General features: G+C 38.8%; 1 protein-coding gene across 2 annotated transcripts in view; it reads left to right on the top strand.

Moving 5' to 3' along the window:
- The first annotated feature begins 8,869 nt into the window (after window positions 1-8,869).
- The window catches only part of FANCL (FA complementation group L), a 53,509-nt gene continuing 35,004 nt past the window's right edge, over window positions 8,870-27,374 (top strand). The window contains exons 1-5 of one of the 2 annotated variants that reach the window (XM_067565187.1): window positions 8,870-9,144; window positions 11,218-11,276; window positions 12,179-12,239; window positions 14,135-14,191; window positions 18,686-18,783. In XM_067565187.1, coding sequence (XP_067421288.1) covers window positions 9,046-9,144; window positions 11,218-11,276; window positions 12,179-12,239; window positions 14,135-14,191; window positions 18,686-18,783 — 374 coding nt within the window. In that variant the 5' untranslated portion in view covers window positions 8,870-9,045. Of the gene's footprint in view, window positions 9,145-9,910; window positions 9,936-11,217; window positions 11,277-12,178; window positions 12,240-14,134; window positions 14,192-18,685; window positions 18,784-27,374 lie in introns of those variants that run through there. The other variant, XM_067565188.1, reaches the window with a different exon arrangement.

Raw genomic sequence — 27,374 nt, 5'->3', positions numbered from 1 at the left:
ATAAACAATTCTTAACAATCCTCAGGGTCACAAAAAAAGTCTATCACCACACATCAGCCCATACTTAGCTTTGATACAAAAGAATCAAAGTACATCTTAGAAGGGAACCTTCCCTAAAGCAAGTTATTTAAAAAGAAACAAACACTAAGTGTAGCTTGTTCTTTTATTTAAGAACTGATTTTGGCTGACTATATCCCTTTCCTCTGAGATGCAAAAACAAGTAGCAGTTGTATTTAGCAAAATGGCTTTAATGAACAGGAAAACAACAGCATTTAATCTTTTTTGGTGCATCCTGCATTTTATGAGTAAATTCTGTGGGAAATTGTGTAAATGGAGCATAATTATTTTTAAAATAGAAGCCTTTGTTATTAGCTGCATAACTGTCATGTGTACATAAAGCACCCTGCTGTATAGACAAAGGAGTGGAAAAGTTACCTGGAGAGTTTCTGCTACTGAAAGAATAAAAATTGAAACAGTGGGCTGAACTTTTGGTTCACAGACTCAAATACTGAATGTTAAACCTGGCTGAGAGAAAATCACTTTAGTCTGATAACCGGATTACTTAGAACAAAAATAGAGAAAATTAAGAACTGAAGAGCAGAAAATTAAGGTGGAATGCAATTTAAAGAGTAAATAGATGATGTAGGCTTTCATTTTCATCCCCCCCAGTGTCCAGCTAATTAAAATTATAATCAAAATGAAAGAGTCTAAACTTGTAAATATCTTTAGCTAATGATTTTGTCTTTTTAATCATCCTCACATTCAACTTTATTTTATTCATTTAGGGCTTTACAATAAAATTGTTTTTCTCTAGTAAAATCCTCCCCTTATTTTTTTTATGTTTCCTTTTAATTATGTATTTCTATTTTGTCTATTTTCTGCACTTTTTCTCTACTCTTACTGTCTACGCTCCTATTCCTCATTTACTTAAAACTATTATAAAGTTATATATAATAAAGTTCTTTAGTTTCAATCTTTTATTTAATATACAGTCAAAACACTGCATCTATTGGCTTTAAAATGTATATTACAATGGCACTGATCACATTCAACTCTAAAATGTACACGTTTCCACTTAAAGTAGGGATTCAACATCTCTGTTTAGTAAGAAAAATACAGTGCATCTTCCCATTTATAGAATGCAATCTGTGAGTAAAGACTGAATTTTCTTAGTATTTCCAAGTAAATATGTTAAATAGTTCATGAGTTTAACCAAAAATGGGCCCTTTAAAATACTGTCCTGCACTGTCTGACTTTTGTACCCCGTACCTTAAAGAACTACAGTCCTCACAAACAACATGCTTCATGTCCATCCATAATCTGAGGATTTTCAGATAAATCTTTCAGATATTGGCCAACGTTCACATTTAAAAAAATATAGTTGCCCTTATTGTTTTCTCCATCATGAGTTTCACAAATTAATATATTCAGTGCCAAATGGGTGCTCCAAAATCCAGTTGGTTAGTATAAAAGTTTCTACCTCTCAGGGTATGCAGGACACCTTGAAAATGTGAACTAAGTGCTGCTCATTCCTATGGTCCCACGTCCTTGCTACATGCTGGTTACTCCTTCTGCCCATGGCAAACACAGTATTTTTACATGGTAATTTGTTATTACTTAGACAACATTGATTTACAATGGCTTAGCACTATAACTTCAAGGTCATAATCTGTCTAATAACAGCATTATATTTCAGCATACTATTAGTAAAATTTCTATATAGTAAGATAGCTTACTTCAATTTCATATTAATCTGTTTGACCATGAATCTGAATTGTGTAATATGATTTGTGCACTTGAGTTTTAAAGTGTAATACTATTACCTTTCTAAAAAAAGTTCTCTGATCCATATGCTTTCTGCCAATAGAAATTACATCTCTAACTCTGATTCAGTTACTTTGATTATATCCTGGAAAAATGTAATTCAATATTCTACCATGATTCTTGGACTTTCACAGAATCAATTACTTCTCCTTACCTGTAAAAACCCAGCAACCATCAAGTGTCCTCTTACATACTGCTCTTTTCTTCCAACAATTATAAAATGGTCTTCAAAAGTTTGGTAGTTATTGTAAATAAACTAATAGGCAATATAGTTCACATTGCAATTATTTTAAATTAAACATTTAAATTTTTAAAAATTTGTAAGCAAAAGTGCAAGAGTAAAACACCCAATTCTTGCGTACAAGCTGGATGTGCAACTCCAACATCAGTGTTAGCACTGAATGTTTTGTGTGCATAACTCATGTGTACAAAAGTCCATGTGCAGTATAAAAATTTAGATCATTGTAGCATTTATATTCTTTAAAACTGTTTATCTATCTTAGGCTTTTATACTGCTGCCCGTCACCATAGCATCTGATTTCACCTTCCACATAAAATCAATTGGCAATAGAGAAGTCTGTAGTCAACTTCACGTATATTGCTCTTCTTTCTTGGTTTATAAAAACTCTGCAGGGGATTTTGGTTTGCTTGCTTGATTTATTAGTTTGGATTTGGTGTTTCTAGGGGGCAAGGATACAGAAGAAGTGGGCCTTAATGTTGTGAGTGTACTATGGAGGAAAGACTGTCAAAGAGGAAGATTTTGTAGCATTTACTAAATGTCGTCAGATTCCAGATTTGTCTAATTTCCTCTAGTTGCTGTAGTGATATTTCCAGGCAAGTATAAAGATGTGTAACTGTTTGGTGCAATGTTGTTATATATTGGAAGGCATTCAAGTATCTGGTATAGAATTATCATATTCATTTAAGTACACATACAGGCAAAACCATGGTGAATTCAGTAGATCCAGTATACCTATTGATGACACAATGTGTCAGAATTTGATATTTACACTGGTGTATATGCAAAATATCTCCATAAAATCACTTGAAATCATTTGGTTATACATTAGGGTGAGGTCTGATTTTGGCCTAATATCTTCTTTTGGAATCTCAGAACAACACACATCCACTGGTTCTGAAAAGCAACTTTCAGCTGGCAGTTTGGAAGGTCTCCAAGAGTTTGTGCTCTACAAGGTTTGAAAGGGATTAACTGCATACTCTTGAGTCTTTAGAAGCAATGCAACATATGGATGGGCTGGGCCTTCTTGAATTGCCCATGTCTGTTAAGGGAATATTTATATAATTCAGGAAGGTGTAAACTGGGCTTTAGCGCTCCTATCTTCTGTACGTCCAGAAGCTAATTTGTATGGATGCATCAAAGTTCATGCATCAGTCACTTCAGTGGGTCATCTGCGAAATAGAAGGGATTTTTTGGTGCATATATCTGCATAGATAACTATAGGTTGGCAGAACCTTCTAAACCAAAGTATAGGAAATTTTAAAATGCCAAAAAAAAAAGGTATTTCTCCTTACGGTGAACTTTAGGACAGAAGAGATATTCAGTTATTCATCAATCTGCTTGCTTTTGCTGCTGATACATTTACTTCTGATATTAAGCTCTTACATGTAACAGAAGAATAATTTAAGATTATAATAAAGTCACAACACCAGTTTCAAGTACTTTTAATAATGAATTACACCCTTCTGTAGCGAAGTATTTGAAAAACAAGATTCTCTGATACACCAAGGCCACTTTGTGCCATATAAATGGTGCAGTGTCCTTAAAATACCTGGAGATAAATAATTCCTATTGTGCAAGGAACTCTGCATTAGTGGAAAGCCATCCCCTGCACCAGATGTTCTGGTATAAAAAGACTGGGAGGAGGGTGGGAGAAGTGCCAGGGGCATTCCAATGGCAGATCACAGGAAGGTGAGGCTGTAGTGGAAATGAGCTCCACTATGCCTGATCTTTCTTGGAATAAGCTTATGGTCAAAGTTAGAACAGGCCCTTTGCTGCTCTAACTTCCACCAAGACCAGATGACTGAGGATCAAGGAGCTATACCTAGCAGCATGAGGCTTCGATGCTTGAACTGTGCTCAGATGTAGCACAGAATCAGAGCCCAAGATAAGAAAATTGCTTAATTGTATTTAAAGAGGGCTTGTCTTTTTAAATTTCTTGTCTGAGTCCTAGAAAGACAAGGTAGGTGAGGTCATATTTTGTCTTGAGTTCTCACCTTCACATTTTGTTAACAAAGTCAGTCTGTCCTGATCAGGCCTGGTGTTCTGGCTTTTCAGGGTGCTGTTCATAATTAAGTAACTTTGATTGAGCTTCATTTAAAAAACAATAGGATGCTCAAGGCATTCCTTCATTGTTATTTAATTACAAGCCATTTTTTAAAATGTTTAGCTTCTTCAGAATTCACTAGGGTAGGAATTCTTAAACTGGTGCCCTACAGAAAGCTGGATGGTCATATGGTGCTATTCCTCTTCCTTGTTTTTAGCTGTTACATTGTATTAAATATAGCTAAAAATACACTACATACTTCCATGGTATTACTTTCCCACATAAGCTATTGCTGCAGTTGTCACTGGCTTCTTGGTGCTTACTAAGAGAGGAAGTGGGCTGCGCAGCCATAAATGGGAGGAGAAGTGGTGCATGAGACAATCTCACTATTAACATGGTAGTCCACACCATGAAAAAAATTGAAAACCCTTAATCTAGGGCTTTGCCGTCCTAGTAGCATTGATCTTCAGTGGCTTGAAATATTGTAATTTTTCAATTTGCTTTTAAAAATACAGATTTTATAAAAAACACAAGAGACAAACATTATCCTTGCATTGTTTTTTTATTCACCCTCAAATCTATCTAAATGGAAATAGGATTAGGATGGGATCCTGTCACTCAAGGGATTTGTAGAAGAATTTGGGGACATGCAAAGAAAAGGGCACTTCTTTGGAAAAGATGAATGAAATGACACCGAGTTCTGATGAACACCAGCAGTAACAGTGTTTATAATTTTGCATGTTTTTAATTGATCATTCTATTTTATGTTTGTAATTTTATGTTGGAGATACCAATAGAGCAGATTAATGTTATAGTATTTCTACTTTCTTGTCTTTCATAAAATCCTTTTATTATGTATTACATCCATGTAGGTCTTTTTTTGGTTACGAAATGGTTTTCAAATGAATCTGGACTTTTGTGAATGTATTTGTTGTTGGTAACTGTTTACTGAAAAGTTTTGATGACTAATACCCAACTTACTAGTTGTTCCAGAACTGTTCCCTTCCAGTATTTCATCTGTATGTTGTGTACTTTGTCACCCAAGTCACAAAATATTGTTTCTGCTCTGTAACAGGATGAATGAAAGATTTAAATGGGTAAATAATGAACAACAAACATTCATAATGACTTTTCAGATACATAATTTATTTGTGATGAAATCTGGGAAATTTTTGTAAGAGCCCATCTGAGTAAAAACATAGCAGTCATCTGAATGGTTATAAATACTCATCACCCCACAAGTCAAAGCAAACAAAACTCAATGCTTTGATTCTCAATCATATAGATGTGTAAATTTGTATTATTATTATTATTTGACTGGCTCTACTTCAGAAAAGGAGTCTTTTTGCACTATGTTGCATCTTCTTACAATGCTCACAGACAAACATAGAGTATGACAGAAACACAAACTATCCCTTTAAAACAGATCCTTTCAAAGCAGCAATCACATAAAGAAAATCTGTAAAATAATTATATACACTGCAACCATCCAGTCCTTTGCTTCCCAGCTGGAGCCATCTTTGCAAAAATGAAGTAACTCTTGGTGTCTTGTTGAAGATTTTCTGAATCATAATAGTCAAATATGGAAAAGTTCATCTCCCTGACAACGAAGAAAAGATTTACTTACAGTGTATTGTTCAGCCTGGTTTTAAAAGTCCCACATGACGTTAGTTCTTATGTTAAGTCAAGTTAAGTGAGTATGGGTAATATTTTCCCCATATTTTTGTCACAACTAGTTGAACATGGTATAATTCTTACAGGCCCTGATTCACCAAAGCACTTAAGCATGTGCTAAACTATAAGCACATCCTAAAATCCTATCAACTTCAATGGGACTTAAATACTTAACTTTGCTGTACTGTGCCCACTGAGCATAAACCATTTGGCTATAAATTTAGTAGGGGAAAGGAGGTACCGCAAAATATCTGTATTGGAAATGAGAGATGTTGTTGCCATAGGACAGTGAAACACCACTGTGGAAACTGCTGCTTACTCTGAGGTTTTTTTCAGTGGCTGCTCTAGCTTTCTTGTCAAGAGTAGAGAGCACCATGGATTGTGGTCTGAGCCAGTTAACAGGTCTGGGTAGGCTGGGTTGTCACTCAGTCCTTTCATGATCTTAATTCATGAGAATATTAAATTGACTCAAAGGATGGCCTATGGTTATGAGATTGACTCCTGATACTTAGTTTTCTGTAAGAAATATCTTCTGTAATACCATTTTTGGTTTGTTTATTTATTTAATGGAAGTAGAGTCCTTTATGCCAAATCAACTAGCACGATGTGAGATATCCTTATTCTACACATTCCAAGCAAGCACACTAAAAATAAATTGTATTTTTGCATCAGGAAACTTGATGCTTAAAACTGTAAGTACATAAACAAACTATGTTTATAATAATGTTCACGAGGTGGAGTATAAATAATTTTTTAGGAATCTATTCATTGAATTTTCTTAGTATTAAAGTGTTGTTTTTGGGAGTTTTACACAGTAACTATACATGTTTAGAGACACTTGAATTGACATCTGCTGTAATACTGGAGACTAAAAGAACATGGGCAAAAGGAAAGACGGTACTCCTTTAGTTTTGCATGAGATGCTATTAAGGCTAATACCAACCTTGATAAGGTACAGAGATACCAAGTAATTAAATAAAGTAATTATTAGTATCACACACTCATTGAGAGAAAATAGTTCAAGAGAATAAATGTTTTGATCCAAAGCACATTTTATTTATTTAGGATGCAATTTACTGTGAAGCATCAGATTAACTGTTTGAGGTGAGATGTGTAATGAGATGTTCATAAACTGTGCCAGATGCTTCCTATTTGCATCTAAGATAGGTTAAAGACAATATTATTTCAATCAGTGGGGGTCAGAAGGCAAAAAGTTGCTTGAAAGGGTAAGTAAAATCTCACATTTTCAAGGATCCTCCCAGGCAAGGAAACTGAATAGTTTAAAGCAAACAAACATCATCTGTAGAGAACTGAACTACTACAACTGTTCATACTTAGTACCACCGATAATAAACGGAGTCTGGTGATCTCTAATGACTTACCTCTTTGCATGATGCCAAAACACATTAAACAGCACCAAGATAGGAATTGATATACTGTTGTGACCAACTATTCTTGTAGAATCTACCATAGGATCTTTAATAATTCTTAGGACCTAGGTTTTACCTCTCATTTGAAGGATGGCAACATAACCTATTATCCTGCTGTGGCACTGCTTCAATACTTCTCCAATGAGTTAGTAGCAGAATGGGAACAAAACAGCAGAACCCCCTACACAGTCCCCAGCTCACACTAGTATACCAATACTGCCTCTCCACACTCTAGCATGAGTCCCCATATTTGTTGCGCAGGGGGAAAGGATGGGTCTGTTAAGGCACTAAACTGTAGGTGAAGAGATCAAGCTTCAGTTTCTTGCTTTGCAACAGCCTTCCTCAGTGACTTTCAGCAAATCATTTAATCTTAGTCCTAACCCTAGAAATGTGCCTCAATTCTCCATGGGCAGTAAAATGGGAATACTACTGCTCTTTTCCCTCTACCCTTTGACTGCTTTGTTTATTTAAACTGTACTTTCTTTGAGGCAAGGACTTCCTCTTAGTTTATACAGTGCCTAACACAGTGAGGCCTCAAGGTGCTACTGTAATATAACTCATAAAAAACTGTAAGGAGCTATCCTTATCTTTAGTCCTCCATCCAGGGACAACTGCAGTTCCACTGCTCTTCCAAGTGCACTGACTTGTTCCTTCCTAGCTACCCGTATGCTACTGCTATGGCTGGGTAGTGAGGACTCAGCAAGACCCTGTCTGGCTCAGCCACTCCAGACCAGCAGATCTCAACAGCCCTGGATGTGGCTACACTAGGAACTTTTGTCACAAAAGTCAGCTTCTATTGACCAAACAGTCCTGGTGTATACACTACAATGACCCTTTTGTTGACCAAACAGCCCTGCGGCTTGCTGGCATCCTGGCTACAGCAGCCCACACCCAAGGTCGCAGCCAGGTGTGAACGGCGCCACCCAGCTGTGAGCCCAGCCTGTGGGCTCCCTTGCAGGGAGCTCAGAGATGGCTCTCAGCTCCCCCCACACTGCCCCTTAGGTCGGTGGAGGTGGTGCTGGTTAGGACGCACTCCACCGACCCCAGGATAGCAGTGTGGACGTGGCTATAATTATAGCGATGGTTGAACGTCGACCTGACAAACTTCTGTAGTGTAGACAAACCCTCATTGCTGAGGGGCGGAAAGCCCTGCCTCTGCGCTGCAGCCAGCGTGCGCCACATGCCACCCACTGCTGACTAAACCGGGCCCATTGCCAACTGCTGCCCGGCCCGGCCCAGCCTTTCCCAGCTCTGATAAAGTTCGGAGGCTCGCCCAGGGCCGGGCCCACTCCCCCTGAGCCCATGGGAGCTGCGAGCATTGGCTCCCTAGGAGGCAACGCAGGGGCGGAAAGAGCTCCGAACCCCTTGCACGGGGCTCTCCCGCAAGGGCCCGAAGCCCAGCGCAGTTGACGCCACTTCCCGCCGCCTCGCAAGGGGTCGGGTCCGGTCGGGTCGGGTCCCGCCAGGCCACCCTTCAACGCGATCCCGGGCGCCACGCGCCGCATTCCGCCCCCGCCCCGAGCTCGCTTCCAGCCGCCTCGCGCGAGTCTGTTACTTACCACCCCCACCCCCGCCTCTGGCCAACCGCGGCGCCCTTCTCCCCGCGAGCGCCGCCCGCGCGCTACGCCACCCAGAAAGAGAGCTCAGCCGGCCGGCATAGGCAGGCGAGCAGGACGCATGCGCGTAACCCCCGGGACAATGAAGAGGCGGGGTTCGGTGGGGGGCGGGGGTCACTAGATGGCGCGTGGGATTCGAGCAGGATAAGGCGGGAAGGGACCTAACTGAACGGTGCTCAACGGCGCAGCCCGCGCGCGCTGTGGGGGGCGGGGAGGATGGCTCTGGCTGGCTCTGGGGCGCTGCTGCGCCAGTGCCCGCTGCTCCTGCCGCAGAACCGCGAGGGCAGCGTCTACGAGGGGTTCGTCACCGCGCAGGTACCGGCACCGCCGCCCCAAGGGAGTTTCCTCCTCCAGTGGGTGCGGGGGAGGGCGTGTGAGGGAGTCACCCGCCCCCCCGCCCCGTGAGTAGGAGTGGGGCAGGGTCGGTCTGTTTGTCTGTCTGTCTGTGTGTGCGTGTGCGCGCGCGCCCGAGAACAGACCTCCCGCCAACCTGCTCACCTTTTCTTCCTTGTTGTCTCTGACGTGACACGAGTAAACACCGACACGTGCTGCAAATGCACCAAGGGAAGGAACAACCCCGTCCCGTCCCGTCCCCCCCCAACCTCTTTTTCGCTACAAATAGCCTACGTAGGTGTTTGTGTGTCTGCAGCGTGTGAACTCTTCAGCCAGAAGTGTGATTTCCGAGTTGACCGTGTCCCTTTTAAAGTTCCTTCTTGCTGCCTTTCTGTACTTTAATGAAACAGTGAATCATAGTTATTTGACCTTTGAAAAGGTCAGGATTACCTTTGCTTCTTTCTTGGGGGGGAGGGAAGGACATTTGAATGTAACAACATTCAGAGTTGTACTATCTAATGAAAGTAAAGGTTCTGGGGTACATTTCATTGTTTCTCTGTTTTTGAAACCACTTGAAGGCAGTGTTTTTGGGGTGCCTATTCCTTGGAACAAAATGTGTGTAAACATCTAAAAAATAATTTTGGGGTGGTTTTTGTTTTTGTTTTTTTTAATCAAGTGTTGTTTACATTTTTCCTGGTATTATGGCTGAGCTGCTGGTGACAAGCTTCTCTAATGGCTTATCTACCACAGAAACTGTACCTGTTTAACTAATGGTATGATGCATCCCTTTATTCAAACCAGTGTGACTTTTTAGACATGGCCTTAAAGTCTTGATGGAAAAACCAAGATTTTAAGGGGACCTGTAATTGTCCTTGTATAAAAAATGAGCTTACCTTAGAGTTTTGCTTTGAATTATCCAAGTAGCAAGGGGAAAGGAGATATTCAGCTTAATGGCAAAAAAAAAAAAAAAAAGTGTGTGGGGGGAGGGTGTTTTGTTTTGTTTTAATCTTGGATTTGTTCCACATCTCCAGTGATGTCATAATTGACTACTTGCAAGTTGTCTAGGTTGTTACGCTCTTTCACATTTATATAATTGTTTATAAAGTAGGTTTTTTTGGGTTTTTTACATTTAAGGTAAGATAAAGCCTGAAATTTCAAAGACAGTATTGCTGTGTTACCTTTAATGCCACTGAAGTCACTAGGACTACTTACATGCATAAAATTAAATGTGTGGGTTTTTTTTTTTTCACACCCCTGAGTGACAGAAGTTTTGCCAGTAAGTGCTAGAGTAGATAGCACTATGTTGGCGGGAGGCCATCATCTTTGTAGGATGTGCATCTACAGTTTGTAAAACTCTCTCTCACACTCACATGAACAATTTCCCACAAACTGGTAGTTTTCCTTGAAGCTATGTGTTAACTAGGATATCTCAATGGGCAGCAGCTATTGGTTCAAAACTGGGAGACCTAAAACAAAAATAAAAGCTAAAATTTTAAAAATCTTGCATGCTAAATGCCTTTCATTTTTACTGTTTGGAATCTTTCATGTGTAATTCTTCAGTTAGTTAACTTAAGAGCTGTAGTTTGCTTTTAAACACAAAAATAAGGTGTCCTGTAAGAATTTTGCATAAGATTGTATGTTTACATCACAGTTTTATAGCCCCTCAGCCTGAGCCATGGGAGCCTGAGTCAGCTAACCTTGGCCAGCCACAGGTTTAATTGCTGTGTAGACCTACCCTAAGAGTCTTCACTCTATTTGATGAACAGGGGAATTTTCAGAGATCTCTTACCTAAAAATATCCTTTTCTTCCACAATCAATTTTGCTCAGCTGAAAGATTACATACTCTTATTTGTAACCAATTACAGTACAGTATGACATTCTTGTATGATTAAAGAAACCATGTTTGGAATTATGCAATCTCTGATGCAGAAAAACTTCCATATAAGATAAGTTTATTCTTCCATTTTTCTCAACTACTTTTATGAACGATTTCTATATTTTCTCTATTTGATACATCTGCAAACTTGCATTTAAACAACACATTTATTTTCCAGGATAGAGACTTCCATATAAGAATACTGTTACCATCAGATTTTCAGCTGAAAAATGCAAGGTGAGGTAATATTTCATAATAAATACACTTGTTTTGTTCTGACTTACTGTGATAATGTTTGAGTATGTGTATGTGGACTAGTGTCATAGCGTAACCTACCCCAAGCTCCTTTTGTTCATTTGTCTGAGAACTGCGTAAAATTTCCATCCGAAAGATACTGTTTTCATTCAGTTGTAAGTACCTGAAAACAAGTGTTTAAAAGGATGATGGTGATTTTTAATATTCATATTGTAGTGTTCAGGAGCACAATTAGGGTTGCACGCCCATTGTCCTAGGAGTTATGCAAATAGATCGATGTCATAGACCTGACCTAAAGAGCATACAGTGTAAGATGAAAATGTCTCTTCAACTATGTTGCTTTGATCAAGATTGCAGTTAATAATCTTCTCTGAAGATCAGTAAAATAAGAATTAATTTTCATGAGATTACAATGCAATAATAACTGGCTCTTGTAAGCTGTTAATGTTTATAATTTTTTTAGGTATACTTTTGTCGTCATCTTCAATATCCCAACTAAAATGTGTGGCAGTTAACGCTGACATTTTCAAGATAGTTATTTTTGTTTTTTGTTTTTTTTTTAATTGTAGTAGCTGTTATGAACCCGTATTAATTTGTAAGAATTATGTTGTTGTTTTTCAACCTAGAATAGAGACTGGCTTATAGGTAAATGTCTACTTATTAATTTTTAAACAGCTGTAGATAAAGTGACATTTAAAAATATAAGTAACTCTCATTTGAGTATAAAATACTCAGTTGGAAAATATTTTTGTTTTTGTGTTTTGGGGTGGGGGGACAGAGACAACTTTGCCTTTAAATTGTAAGATGGAATTTTTGTTCATATGCTGTTTCCTTGTTTAAAGATCACTTGAATCAAATTAAAACTATGAAAACTGTATTTCTAGGTTACAGTGTAGCTGGCGTCTAAAGAAGATATTGCATGGATATCACCAGATTGTGAAACAGGTATATTATTTTTAAAAACCCATCTTGAGCTTGAAAAAATGTGAATATTACATTTGAAAAGCTTGTACTCATCCACACCATCCTCATAGTATTTAAGAAAACCTTCCATTAACTGTACTGTAAAGATGTAGTATTTTGTGGTGCTTGGGAATTAAAACTTACCCCAAAGAGAGCTAAGTAGAGCTTAGTAAATAAACTTTTCCATTTTCCTGCAAGCTTCAGTCTTTGAAGACTATTAAGATGTACCAATGCTTTACATTAAAACAGCTGACGTCTTATGGGAAACTATTTTTAAAACATCTACAACTGAAAACAATTATGTTGTTTTTTTTTCTTTTGTTTTTCCTCATGTTCTAAATTTATTAATAGTACTTAATACAAAAAGAGAATTAATAGGAACAGTCAGTAATAGGAGGATCTTAGGTAAATTTTGTGATAGTTGCTTGTGTAGGGCCCATAAGGTAAATTGAGACCTATCTGGAACAATAGTGTCCAGTCCAAAGAAACTCTGTAAAGGCCACCCTGGCTACAAAATCGTGAAGGCTACTTTCATTTCCAAGAAGGTATTACCCATTCAGTTATGGTCAAAAATGCTAGTCTAGGCATAACATAACAAATTATTACATCCTGCTCTTTAGGAGCAGAGTTTGACTCCATATCACCCAGAAGAATGACATTGGGGACTTGAAAAGTAGAAGTGCACTGACACACCTAAATGTGGGAGGGTAAGGTTTAAATTTAATTTTAGTCAATGAGGGAAGGCTTTTAAATGGGCTGTGAATCATGATGACTGCTTATTCTCATTGGCGGACAGCTTCAGTTAAATTATTATTTGAAAAAAGTAGAGCTGTCAAACAATTTTAAAAAATGCAATTAATCGGGAGATTAAAAAAATAGTCACCATTAACTGCAGTTTTAATTGCACTGTTAATAATAGAATACCAATTTAAATTTATTATAAATATTTTGGATGTTTTTCTACATTTTTCAAATATATTGATTTCAATTACAACAAAGAATAAAAAATGTACAGTGCTCACTTTGTTTTTCATTACAAATATTTGCACTGTAAAAAAGATAAACAAAAGAAGTATTTTTCAATTCACTTCATACAAGTATTGTAGTGCAATCTCTATATCATGAAAGTGCAATTTACAAATGCAGAATTATTTTTTTTCCCACATAACTACACTCAAAAACAAAACAATGTAAAACTTTAAAGCCTACAAGTCCACTCAGTCCTACTTCTTGTCCAGCCAATTGCTAAGACAAACAAGTTTGTTTACATTTACGGGAGATAATGCTGCCTGCTTCTTATTTACAATGTCACCTGGAAGTGAGAACAGACTTTCGCATGGCACTGTTGTAGCTGGTGTTGCAAGATATTCACATGCCAGATATGCTAAACATTCATATGCCCCTTAGTGTAATCTGTAAGTCAAAGCATGATCTTTTTTACAGTGTGAATATTTGTAATGAAAAATGATATCAAGTGAGTACTGTACATTTTTATTATGGGTTGTAATTGAAATCAATATATTTGAAAATGTAGAAAAACATACAAAAATATTTATAAATTTAAATTGGCATTCTGTTATTTAACAATGCGATTAAAACTGCAATTATTGTGACTATTTTTTAATCTAATTTGTTTTGTGTTAATCGTTTGAGTTAACTGATTAACAGCCCTAGAAAAAAGTACTTTATTTATTTAGTAATATTTATGACACTGAAATGGTTTTGTTCTATATTTTTAACTGAAATATAGTTTAAATCTGTTGCATTTCTCCTTGTTTTACATTATCTTTGATTTATTACAATATCAGAAAATGGATAGTGAAACAAAACTTGTTACTAAAACATACATACATTAATTGATAATGTTTTCTCCCCAGAGGTTGCAACACTGTTCTGATCTGGTCAGTTTTATGGTGGAGCTTAAAACTATTTTGGTGAGTAATATATCCCAAGGGTATGTTCAAGTGGTCTTAATTTTCACTGTTTCTCATTACTTGCCTATTTTTAGAAAGCTATGAATGAATGTTAGCTTTTTAAAGTTTAAAATTAACCTTCTAGAATATTGCAATTTTAGGACTACAAACAGTTAGCTGCTCTTTATTTAGTAATTATAATATCTGGCATTAGAATTCATACTCATTGGACTACTGGGAGTGTTTCAGAAGTAATAACCCAACACTCCAGCAAGTAGACCTGTAATATTAAGCATCATATAGAAGGTACTTCCCTGATTGTGTTATTACCTCAAGTACTATTTGGGTGGATGTTATTCATGTTATAACCATGTAAAGACATCATTCTCTTTATCGTCTTCACAAGGGCTTTTCTACATTTAAAAATAAACAACCAAAAAAATCCACCATACTTGCATAATGTGTTCCCTGTAGCGTGATTTGGGAACACAATTCAAAATATTGTTCATTTCTGCCTGAGGTAGGACTGAACCATGCTTAACTAAATTTGTAAACAAGTATACTGACTGACTGTGGTATGGTTTTTTTTTTTTTTTTTTTTTTTTTAATACAATGTAGAAATAACTTTTTGAGGCATGGCAACTGCCTGCTACACTGTCTCCCCCCCCCCCCCTTTGAATCTTCCCATTGTTGCTTCTAGTAATCCACTGATGGTAGCAGTAGTGGAAATATTGTAGATGGGGCATAAGCAATTTAACAGTATTGTCTGCTCAGATGACATGGAGGTTTAAAGATGCTGATGACTGCTGGCACCTTGTTTACACCAATACTGCCACTGGTGATGCTGCATTAGTGGTAGCAAGGGTGGGAAATTAAGGAAATCTAGTGTAATCTAGTTTACTGTGTCTAAAACACAATTCCTTACCATGGTTATAAACCCATCTGGACAAAACAGAGTTATAAGGTAGGATGCTTTTGCATTTAAACATACTATTTAAACACTGGTTAAAAATTGTAGTGAACATAGGGCCTTTGAGCACATAAATCAGAATTGTTTGATAGAATAAATGCAACATTAAACTCAAGAGTGTACATTGGGTTATCTGTATCTTTCAAATGAAAACAAATACTCTACACGCTTTTGTTAAGTGTGGTAATATCACCACGTAGGCAATGGACAAAAAGTTGAGCCATTTGTCTACACTGGAAGGTAAGTGGACAGTGGTTACACATCTTTGTCAGAAGAACACTGGGAAGAAATAAAGCAGAATGTCAAATGGTTCATTTGACTTCTCTGAAACAATAGTAAAAGATTTTACTGGATAGTCTCTACATAAAGCAGATATAGTTGACAGTAAATGGTGAAGATTCTGCCACCTGTATGACAAAAATTGGAGCAATATATGCAAGTCTTTTCACAATTCTGAATACAAATATCTGCCTCTCACCAGAAGTTTATATACTGGAATTAGTAGATTAGGTTAGTCTCCCAGTTAACCCCAAGAAATAGATTCTGCTAGCAAAACATGTATGACTCAAAATGGAAATCTAACAGACCTTTTGTTGATTCAGAAAGGATCATAGTTTTGTGTCAAACACAGTTTTGATGGAGAAAATAACTACTGGAGACAACATATGAGAAAAGGACAATAAAATCTGGTGTTTGTGGATTTTTTAATGCAGTTGTGATACAACTCCTACATGATATAAACAAATAAAACAAACTTTTATTAAATTTGTAACTAACATACACTGATCATATGAGAAGTTTTAAAAGTGGGCGGAATAGAATATTTTTCAGCCCATGTTTTGGTGTTTCCTCATTCATGATGGATTAATTCACTTAACATAAAGTTATGATGGAGAGAGCAGTGCTTGAAAAATTGAGGTCAAATGATATCCTGTACAAAATTTGCTGTCTTGAATCATGTTATAAAATACTTCTGGGGTCTATTTGTGCATTTGAGAACTGGCTTTAGGAAACTGCTCCATTTTCATCAAAATAAAGTAACTAATTTCTGTAGCAACATATTCAGTGGTATTTATTGTGACTCCAAGACCTAGCAGAGTTATTAACCAAAGCAAGGATAAGGGAGGGGGGCGTGTGTATGAGAGAGTGAGTGAGTGTGAGAACAGGTATTGTGGTAACTGGGAAAAACTGTTCACAAAGAAATTCCGAAGAGCAGTTGACAGTTTGAACACTGTTTTTGCACATTGCTATATTAATCAATTGTACTGTCTCAGTCTTTGCCTGGCTGGACAACAGGGCAACTGTAGCCTTTTTCTTTTTACTCTGTAAGAAGTTTTTTGCTCTCTGGGCGGTTGCAAACTACTTCCTACACAAAGAAAGGACTGCTCTTTTTCTGTGAAATAGGGCAAAATGCTAATGACTCTGCTTTATGAATATTCTGTAGATTGATTTAGCAGACTCTTCCTTCATCCAAAGAAATAAAAACTTAAATTGAGAATATTGCAACAAAATATGTGGAAATACTAACCAGAATTTATTATCTGGTGCCCTGCTCTTTAAAGCCTTCCATTGGTTTTATTTTAAATCTCTGGGGGAAAAATATCTTTTATGTCTGTGTTGTATTTCTGTTGTTTTATCAGTAAATTACTGTTTTAAATGGAAAATAATTCCTTGAGCATCCTAGAATTTTTCTTTGAGGAATGAATTTCACTTTTTCTAGCTACTAATTAATTTTATACAGAATCTGTATTTACATTAAATATAACCTACTAGTTAATGTTCTGTCTGGAAACTAATAAGCAGGACCTTGTTTGTTACATGATTTTGCAGCTGAAAATCAACCCATCCCTTTTTGCATAATCTGTTTTTATTTTAAAGTTTCTATCTCTTAATACAAAGAAACATCTAAAATAGAAATAGATGCAAACTGCTGCCGAATCCAGGAATCTTACTGCACACTTCAGTTTTAGTTGACTATGGAGTACACTGGGGTATGGTAATAAGCACACCTACAAGGCTTTTTGGAAAGTCTTTTGATAGTATTTTGAAGAGGGCATTTATAACCAACTTAGTGATTCAGGCCAGAGTAAAATAGTTATAAGACAATCTCTTAACTGGAATGGGTAGTTTTACTGAGAAAATATGGCATAATGACTAAAGTCTTTGATCACTGCTTTTCATCCACAATCACGTTACTGAATAATATCTAGTTAATGTGTTGAAAATCCCCACCATATGACTAAAATGTCTATTCCAGTAGTAGGAGTGGTTGGTTGTCCACTTGATAGGCATAAGAGCATTCATTCTTTCATTTCCCCCAGGCCACCATTTAATAGTCTTAATTTGAGTGTATCCTTTGTGTCTTCCTAGCTGAGGTCTGTTAGAGTTCTAGTGACATGTCTTTGGATTGCCTGGTGCCTTTAATAAAACTTTTGTTTCTCTCTAAACTGACGTGTTTTTGGGTACAATATATAGGCACAGCAAAAGGGAAGCTGAACAGGACTTCATGCAATAAGATCAATGCAGTTCCATTACAGAAACTTCATATGCATCCATAACTTTCCGGAAGGGTGCTGCTTTCTGTACAAATCTGTTCTGAAACTTGATTACCTTGAAACTGGGCTTTTTCTGACTGTCCGATTCATGATGAAGGCCTCAGTTATGTTTTCACATCTGCACTAGTCCCTACCTCTTCTCCTCCCCCCGCTCCCAACCTGCTTTTCCTGGATTATCTTTTCAGCCCCTGACTACTTTCATACTTCATGAATTGGGCTGTCAGTCTTGACAGGAGAGTCAATGAACCGCTCCAATCAGTGGTTCTAGACTGGAAATACACCTCCAATTTTTATTTTTCGTTAAAATAATACTAGTTTAACATTATTTTAAACATGCTTCTAGGAAGTGTGTATCACTGTCCATTAACATAATATGGAAAATATGGCTTGATTTTTCTATGGCCGTAGACTTGGTTGTCAGGGAAGATCGCTTACTAGAACATTGGGGAGAAGCACCTGACCAGCTTTTCCTCAACTTCATCCCCAAAGACTACATGGTATTAAAACCAGGAAATGGAATAGTACATAGGGCTTTATATAGTAATCCAAACCTAAGTTGCAAAGAAGACAGGGAGGATTTCATATACATGCCATCCTCCACAGTAAGGACCTGCCTTTGTGGCTGTGGAGCCCAGGAGACAGCTATGGAGTTAACAGAACCTTCTTCTTTTGAAGTGAAGTGTTCTGACAGTCAAGATGCTTGACTTCAAATTTAACTTTTTTGGGGGGGAATGGGGGGAAGCACACTTGATATTTGTCTGAACATAGTATCAACATCTGTTTAAAAAAAATGTTTTGATCATCATTTGAATCAGTTTACCAAACTGCTTCTTTGTCTGCTTCATCTGGAGGCTAAAACAAATGCAATGTACAGCTAATTTTACTTAAGATTATTTTTAATGAATAAAAAATTGTATGACTGTAAATTGATTAAAAATTACTGAAACTGTGTGCCATTTATAATGGTGTTTTTAATATTCTTTTAAATAGGAAGCTGCTTTAAAGAACGCACCAGAGCTGCATGCGCCCCCGCCTCCAGAATACTACTCGTACCTTGTCAGAGATATAGAAACATTGGGTTGGAATAAGTATGTTTGGTTTTCATTAGTTAACAGAGGTTATCTTTAGCATATCTATGCTGCTTTTGGATAAATGGGTTCAAAATACTTTTAAAATTAGATATATTTGGTCAGTTAATTTAGTCTGTACAGATCAAACAGTTTGGTAGTGAGAACATTAGTCTACTGCTTTTGCTGTTCTAAAACTATTCTATGAACCAAAAGGCCTATCATGCTCTTTTTAAAAAAAAAAAAAAAAAAAAAAAATGAACTGAAGGGTAAGATGCTACATATTACTACAAAGAAATCAATTTTTATGTGTGCTATAAACTGTCAGCATAGACAATATTTTTAATACAACTTCTTTTCTCCTTTTCCCTCCTGCTTTTTCCCTGAGTTGTATATCATTTGATTGTGGCACTTTTCATTAAATACTGAAAGATAAGTGATGTCACTCTAGCTGAGTTACATGTAGTAGGTAAAGCTACTGTGCACCAGCAAATGCTTTTGTCCTTTCATAAAAGTCTAGATTATACACGGTTGTTCTAACAAACTAGCACAGAAAAGTACATTCCAGGGTCTGAGGGGTGAATCTAGCTCCTCCTCTGCAGCCATAGGGAGCTCCTGTGAAGGGAAACGTGGCTCCACTGTGCAAAAGAGGAAGTGTGTGAATTTGGGGAGCCTGCTCTGGAGCTGCAAATTGTCTGGGTCCCTTCTATCTCTTTCTGAGCTGTGTGCGTGGCAGATGTTTATATTGCTGTGACTAGGGATGGGGAGCTTACTGCCAGGGATGGGGGGAGCTCATAGAAGGGAATCAACATCCAGGGAACTTGGTATCTCCATAAACAGATATTGCACATCAATTCTCTGGAGATGAGATTGGTTAAAAAATATCCTGTAAGGTGGTCTTGAGTCAGCTGGCAATCAGACCATCACTTTTTAGAACAGTTTTTTAATGTAACAATACCGGACATGGAGACAGCTAGGTGTGCTTTCTGAGAGAGAGAGAGGAAAGCTCTCCAAGTGAAGGAGTGGGCTCTAATCCATGAGATGTTCGTGGTTAATGCATATTTTGGAGGAAAGATGAAATGACACAAGAACAGATGAATATAAACTGGCTATCAAGAAGTTTAGGCTTGAAAATAGATAATGATTTCTAACCAGCAGAAGAGGAAAGTTCTGGAACTGCCTTCCAAGGGGAGCAGTGGGGGCAAAAAACCTAACTGGTTTCAAGATTGAGCTTGATAAATTTCTGGGGGCGAGGGAGGCTGATAATTCTGATAATACAATGGCATGTGGCCATGTGTGCTAGTGGCAAATATCTCTAATGGCTGGAGATGGGATATTAGATGGGGAGGGCTCTGAGTTACTATGAGAATTGTTTCCCAGCTGTGTCTTGCTGACATGCTCAGGGTCCAAATGACTGCCATATTTGGGGTTGGGAAGGAATTTCCTCCCAAGTCAGATTGGCAGAGATCCTGAGGGTTTTTTTACTATTCCGAATGGGGCCTGGGTCAGTTTCAGGTTTAAACTAGAGTAAATGGTGAATTCTGTGTAATTTGAAGTCTTTAAATCATGATCAGAGGACTTCGGTAACTCAGCCAGAGGTTAAGGGGTCTATTACAAGAGTGAGTGGGTGATTGGAAGGTCCTCTATTCATAGTTCAGAATGCTTCTGTTAGTTGTATATCCACAGTCCAGAGAATCAGGGCAGGAAAGAGGCAAGATAGAGATGTTTCAGTGGTCTTTTATATCCTTTTCCAATGTGAGTGGAATTTTACTGTCTCAAACACAACTCGCAGCCTCTGTGAATGTTACTGGCTCAAGATGGAGTCCAGGGTCTCATGAGTATATCACATATCCTTACATTTGATGACTCATAGGAGCAACCATTGCTTATATCCTTGCTAAGGCTTACTAGGCGGGAGGCTTACTGGGCGGGATGAGTTTCTTTAATGGCCCATTGTTAGAGTGAAGTGTCTGCCCTTAATGGGCCATCAACACATAGTTGTCTGGTTGTAATGTAAATCTTATTTGGTGGATGTTAGCCAGGAATTCAACACGTTTGTGATGCCAGTTCATGGCTACTATTCATTACTTCAGATACAACAAATGATATGTGCATATAAACAGGGTAATCATACTTAGGAAATCATGACTTTTCCTTTGACACCTTACATGATATACTTTGTGCAAGATTTGTTGCAATTGTATAACAGTAGCAATATTAATGATATAGATGGTCAGATTCAATCCTACAGCATCACAATGTGATCATGATGGCTTCTTCCGGCCTTAAAGTCTATGAATCTAATAGCATGTGGCCCACTTTAGATCTCATATCGCTCAAGTTTATAAGGGGAGCAATATTCCATGTGGAAATACTGAAATCCATCACTATAGCAGCATCTTCCCAAAATTTCAGAATATGAAAATACATCTGAAGATCTATGGAAGATATGATTGGGAAGAGCCATGCAGAGACTTTAGTTTCTGCTACACCAAGAAGCCTATTCAATACAAAGTACCCTATTCTTGGCCTTGTAACTTACAAAAATACCATTCATCCCTCTAGCAGTCTGCTTGTGCCTAATTTTTAGGCCTTAACCAGACACAAACCCAAGAGGGTTGAGTTGTTTTCCAACCTGCTGTTTTCCAGCACTCTGTTGTGGACTCCAAGGCACTGCAGTTCGTTGGTATACTTACTCTGCAGCATGCAAAGCCCAGCAAGCTGGCAGCGACTAGCAGGAGCAAAGCATACCGCTCTACCAACATCATGGGTGGGAGGAGAGCTGAGCTAACCTAAGCCTGAAAGTGTCTGGTGTTTTCCCACTCAACTTTCATAATCTGATCCTATCGGGTTTGGGTCAGATTGCAGGGCTCCACATCGTTCCCTTCAAGTGGAAAGGAGACTGACTGACTAGCTTTTCAACATGTTATGCAGGCCTAGGAGCTCTCTTAAAAGCCTTCAGAAGCATTGCTCTGAGTGAACAAGTGGAAAAACCAATTACAGTTTTCACAAAATTCCAAGTTATTGTCCAAGACAACCTTTATTTTGGTGGAGAGAGACACAAAAATAGTGTTGGATTTGCCAAATGTTACAAGTCTCTCCTAAGATAACTCCAGGGGGTGTGAGTATGGGACCAGACCCTAGGCCACCTAAATGGTGTACTGCTTTGCAGGGCCCTGGGTCGGAATCTGGTGGAGTAGGGTGGACCTGGGTTCCCCACCCCTCTCCATTCAGACTATAGCTGCTAGGGAGAGCGGTCCTTGATTCTTGCCATTGGGTGACATTACTGTGGACCATAGTTGCTAGACGGAATGGCCTTTGACTCTCCCTATTGGGGGATGCTACTGTGGACCATAGTCTTTGTTAAGCACCAGAGAATATTTATTGCGTCTAGAGTGTTTCTTAACCTGGGGTTTTAGAGGGGTCGCAAGTGCAGAGCTGGTATTGAGGGTGGCAAGAAAGGCAATTGCCTGGAGCCACAGAGGCGCCATGAAACTAAGTTACATGCCTCAGCCCCGTGGGGGTGGGACTCAGGCTTCAGGGGTACAGTAGTTTGGAAAGGTTAAGAACCACTGAGTATCACAAGAAATAAAGCCATGTACAAACGTTCAATATTGCTTCAGTAATTGAGAATATGCAAATTGATTACACCTGAACTTAATCCGTAGAAAGCTCACATCAATTGACTGGCAAATCGAATAAACTTTCGGAATATGTGTGTGTTGAGTTCCTCAACATCTTAGTATAACTAGAAAAACCACTTAACTTGATTCCATTATATCAAACAAGATAATGTACTGTATAAAACTGATGAGAGAAGATGCAGCCAGCTGTCTTAAGTACAATATTATTAGATTTCATTGTCAGATCCACTAATGGCAATTTTCTCAATGAGTAAGTTTCTCCCATGTAAGTCAACAAGAGATAATCCTTTCCAGGCAGAATGGCCTTTGACTCTCACCATTGGGCGAGGCTACTGTGGACTAGCACTGCTAGGCAGAGTGGGCCTGGACACTCACCACTAGCAGGTATCACCAGTCTTGGGCTCCTAGGCAGCTTCCAACAATCACCACTTTCTTCCTCATATGATAGGAACTGGTGGTGGTGTGTTTCTGGATGAATCTACATAAGCTGAGGAAGTAAAATGCATAGGAGATGTTTACAGAACCTACAAAGGTGTATATAGGAGAGGCATTCAAAACTTCAAGTACAGCTCCTTATACTAATGTGCAGTCTGTGAAATGAGCAGTGATTTTTGTGTGTAAGAAATAACAAACCTCCTATGAGGAGGTCTCTAAGGTTGCTATAGGGCCTTTCACCTACACTTCTCAAACACTAGAGAATCAGTGTCCTCACTATTACTGATGCAGTGTTTGGTAGAAGGATGTTATGGAATAGGGTTCCCTAGTAATACCTAAGTTCCTTTTCATTTTCAATTCTACATAGATAAGTTGAATCTTCTATGGATGACTTACTGTTTTCTACATCCCATTTTGAAGACTGTCTGACATGGAGGGCACTGAGAGGGAAAATTCTACCTTATTGTGAATTTTCATTCTAGGACAGTCTGACTAGGATTGCATTATATCCAGGGTATTTTTTTCTTGTTAAGTAGTTTGAAAGGGAAGAGGGTGTTCCTCCAGGAAATCCCTAAATTTTATGTCAAGGCTTTGCTGCAAATGATTTGAGCTGAATACACTTTCATATGATGGTTTTTCAGCTTTGGAAGCTATTGGTCTGGAGAGGTCTTCCTGATGGGTGGTCCTAAATCCAGGCTCAGGGCAAACATCTGGTCTATCCCTAGTTGCCACTGAGATGGGAAATATCCACCTTGGAAACTGTCTGACATGGAGAGTCCTAGAATGAATTTTCCCTTTCTGTCATGCACCTACATAGGTGGTCTGTGGAGATCTAAAAGCACTGCTGTCATGTACTGTGGGAAGGATGTATCCAATAACAAACCAAACACACTACCAAATTTTGTACCAGCTTCAACTTCCAGATAGAATTAAGCTTTAGCCCTACATAGGGCTACATTACAGTAGTTTAATTTGGAGTTAAGAAGACAAGGTTTAATTATCTCTTCCATTTGTTTCCATCACCACCACCTGTGTATGTGGGGGGGGGGGGGGGAAGGCATGGGGAGAAGGCATGGGGAGAACAAAGAGTGTAGGACATACTTACACAATGGGGGACTCTATCCTGGGAAACTGACTCTGCAAAAGATTTAGGGGTCATGGTGGATAATCAGCTGAACGTGAACTCCCAGTGCAATGCTGGGGCCGAAAGGGCTAATGTAATTCTTGAATGTATAAACAAGGGTGTATCAAGTAGGTATAGAAGGGTTATTTTACCTCTCCATTTGGCACTGGTGCAACTGCTGCTGGAATACTGTGCCCACTTCTGGTGTCCACAATTCAAGAAGGATGTTGATAAATTGGAGAGGGTTCAGAGAAGAGCCACAAGAATAACTCCAGGATTAGGAAATGCCTTACAGCGATAGAATCAAGAAGCTCAATCTCTTTAGTTTAACAAAGGGTAAAGGGTGATTGTAACCAAATCTATAAAGCTACATGGGGAACAAATATTTAATAATGGGCTCTTCAATCTAGCAGAGAGGTATATCATGAATCAGTAGCTGGAAGTTGAAATTATACAAATTCAGATATGAAATAAGGCTTAATTTTTTAAGTGAGACTAATTAACCATTGGAACAACTTAGCAAGAGTCATGGTGGATTCTTCATCACTGACAATTTTAAAATCAGGATTGGATATTTTTCTAAAAGATACGCTCTAGGAATTATTTTGTGGGAGTTCTATGGCCTCTGTTATACAGGAGGTCAGACTAGATGACCACAGTGGTCCCCTTCTGTCCTTGAAATATATGAATCTATCAACCTTCTCTCCGATTTCTCCAGACTGAGTTTCAACCAGCTAATTAACTCTTATTCATGCCCTGAACTCTTCCAAACACAGGTCTAGGCAATTGACTGTTATGGCTGGATGAAGTGATAGGGAGACAGGGGTGGGAGTCATTAGTATACTGAAGTCACCACAACCTCATGTCTCTCCACTAATCCTCATAACTTCTCTCATACACATTGAATGGGGGAGTGACAAGATGGAAACTTGCAGAACCCCACATGAGAGCTCCCTCAGAGAGAGAGCAGCTATCCAATAGAAAAGAACAGAGTCATCCAAAAAATAGCCCTGGCCTCTTCTATTGGGGTCCACAAAAGAGTTGGCAACACTTTATGACCAACAGTATCAAAGCTATCTGACATCTAATAATGGTATGGAGATGGAATCTTTATTAATTACCAAGAGATCATCTACCAATGTAACCAGAGCAGTCTGTTCTCTACCCTGGTTGGCACCCATATTGAAAAGAGTGCAAGAAATCTGAGGCCACCAAATATTCAGAGTTGGTTTCCCTCCACCTTTTCAATAACTTTAACCACAAAAGACATAGGAGATATTGACAATCTGGCCAAGTAAAACTCTGTCAAGTGGTGTTTTCTTCAGCAGATGCCATAGTAATACTTCCTAATGTGAAGCCAGCAATCTGCCCTCCCTTAAGGAGTGATGGGCAATTTCTACAGATAAAGAACCCAGTTCTTTTGTACAAGCCTTGCACTAGCCGAAAAGAACATGGTTCCTGCTTGTAATTCACAGAATTAAGTTTTCCCAGCACTACATGTATCTAAGCAAGCCCCACTGGCTGAAATGCAGGCAGAGAAGACATACGTAGAGGGTTTTATTATAACAATAACAAAACAACCGAAGGACTCTTCAATGCTGGGAACTCGCAGACAAGACCTTAGTCTTCTGTTCCTATCAATTGTGATCATCACAAGTGCATCTAATTTAGTTCAAGAACCACATCTCTAGAAAGCTAACAGTTCATGGTCGATGGAATGTACTGGAGATCAAACTCAATGTTCTGGAACTGAGAGGTACAAGATAGGTTTTAAAATCTTTTCTACCACTGATAAGACAGTATTGTTCAAGACACTGACAAGAAGACAGCCGTGTGTTACATGAACAAACAAGGTGTTCAGTCCCAACAACTTTGCGAAGGCATGGCTCTTTGTAACTGATGCCAGCATCAAGTGCATACTAAGTCTGTATTTGGCAAGCACAGGCAGTGTACTAACTGAGAACGCCATGGGCACAGACTTCAGAGACAACATGACTAGGATTATATCTATACTACAGAGACTATACCAGCATAGCTATGTCAGTGTAACTATGCTGGCTTAACCTTGTAGTGTAGATACAAGCTATATTAACGGAAGGTTTTTTTCCATCAATGTAAGACCACCAACTCCCTATATGAAGTTTGCTTCCACTGATGTAGCTTTCTTCCATCAACATAGCGCTTCTATGCTAGCCCCTAGGTCAATCAAACTTTTAAGTTTAGACCAAGGTTGGATCTGGAATCAAACTGTGATAGTTTTCCTAATCAAGAAAAGGAGCCATTATCCACAGACCTCTTTGACAAGTGGCAATGTGGTGTCCTCATTTCTGCTCCAGAGCAGGGCTGGATAAAAACAGTTAAACCCCATCTCCTCACTAATCCTTTACACTTTTCCACTGATCCCATTGGTGATCATAAAAGTATTCCAGAAGAGCTCCTGGGTCATACTAATTGCTCCAGCATAGTCTAGACAGTATTACTATATGAATTTTTTATGGGACCCTCAGTATCTCATACTGATGTCACTGTATCCACTGACTCCCAATTTGTAACTATTCCACTTTACAGCCTGGATCCTGGGACATGGACTATTTCTTATATGGCATGTTCTGAAGTGCAAAAGGTTGTGCTGGAATCCGAAAAACCATTTATGATGAAATACTAAACTCAGAAATGGAAAAAGGTTTTCACTGTAGGTAGTAGATAACAAATTGCCTCCAAGCTCTGTTTCTCTGTTATGGATTACTTAATATTAAAGTCTTAGCCTCTCCTTATCTCTAATCAAGATGTGTGTATCTGTGTAGTCTTTTAGTCTGTCACTTACCATTGGACAGTTCTTGAGGCCAGAGTTAATTATTTTCCCTTTCCCAAATTCTAAGGTAGTGGTCCCCGAACTGTGGGGCACGCCCCCCTGTAGGGGTGCAGACAAATGTTCAGGGGGTGCGGCGGGGACCAGACCAGCTCCCATGAGGAGTGGAGAGAGTGCTATCCAATCTCACTCTGCCAGCAGCTTTGCTCTGGCCCCACCTCCCAGGTATGGCTCCGCCCCCCCATCCTGGCTCCTGATCATGGCTCTGGCCCACCTCTGACCTCATTCTCTCTCTGCCCCTCAGGCCAGCTCTGCCTCCAGCCCCAGCTCCTCCCCATCTCCCGTTCTGCCTCCAGCTCTGCCTTGAGCCCAATCTCCTCTGCTGAGGAAGCCTTGACTGTGCAGTAATGACGGGAGGGCACAGATAGATTCCATTATTGTTGGGGGGGGGGGCGTGACAGGAAATGTTTGGGCACCACTGCTCTAAGGGATAAGGATTTTCACATTGGCCTTAATTTCAATAGTACATCAAAGAGGATTAGGGTCTATGTTTTCCTGAGGCTCTTTCCCATCCTTTCAAACTCTTAAAATTACCATTTAC

This window comes from Emydura macquarii, unplaced genomic scaffold, assembly GCF_026122565.2.
Source record: "Emydura macquarii macquarii isolate MOO-44397 ecotype Brisbane River unplaced genomic scaffold, CSIRO-AGI_Emac_v2 contig_2676, whole genome shotgun sequence".
Lineage (NCBI taxonomy): Eukaryota > Metazoa > Chordata > Testudines > Chelidae > Emydura > Emydura macquarii.
The sequence above is the reverse complement of the archived record's forward strand: the minus strand, read 5'-3'. Positions and strand labels throughout refer to the sequence as shown.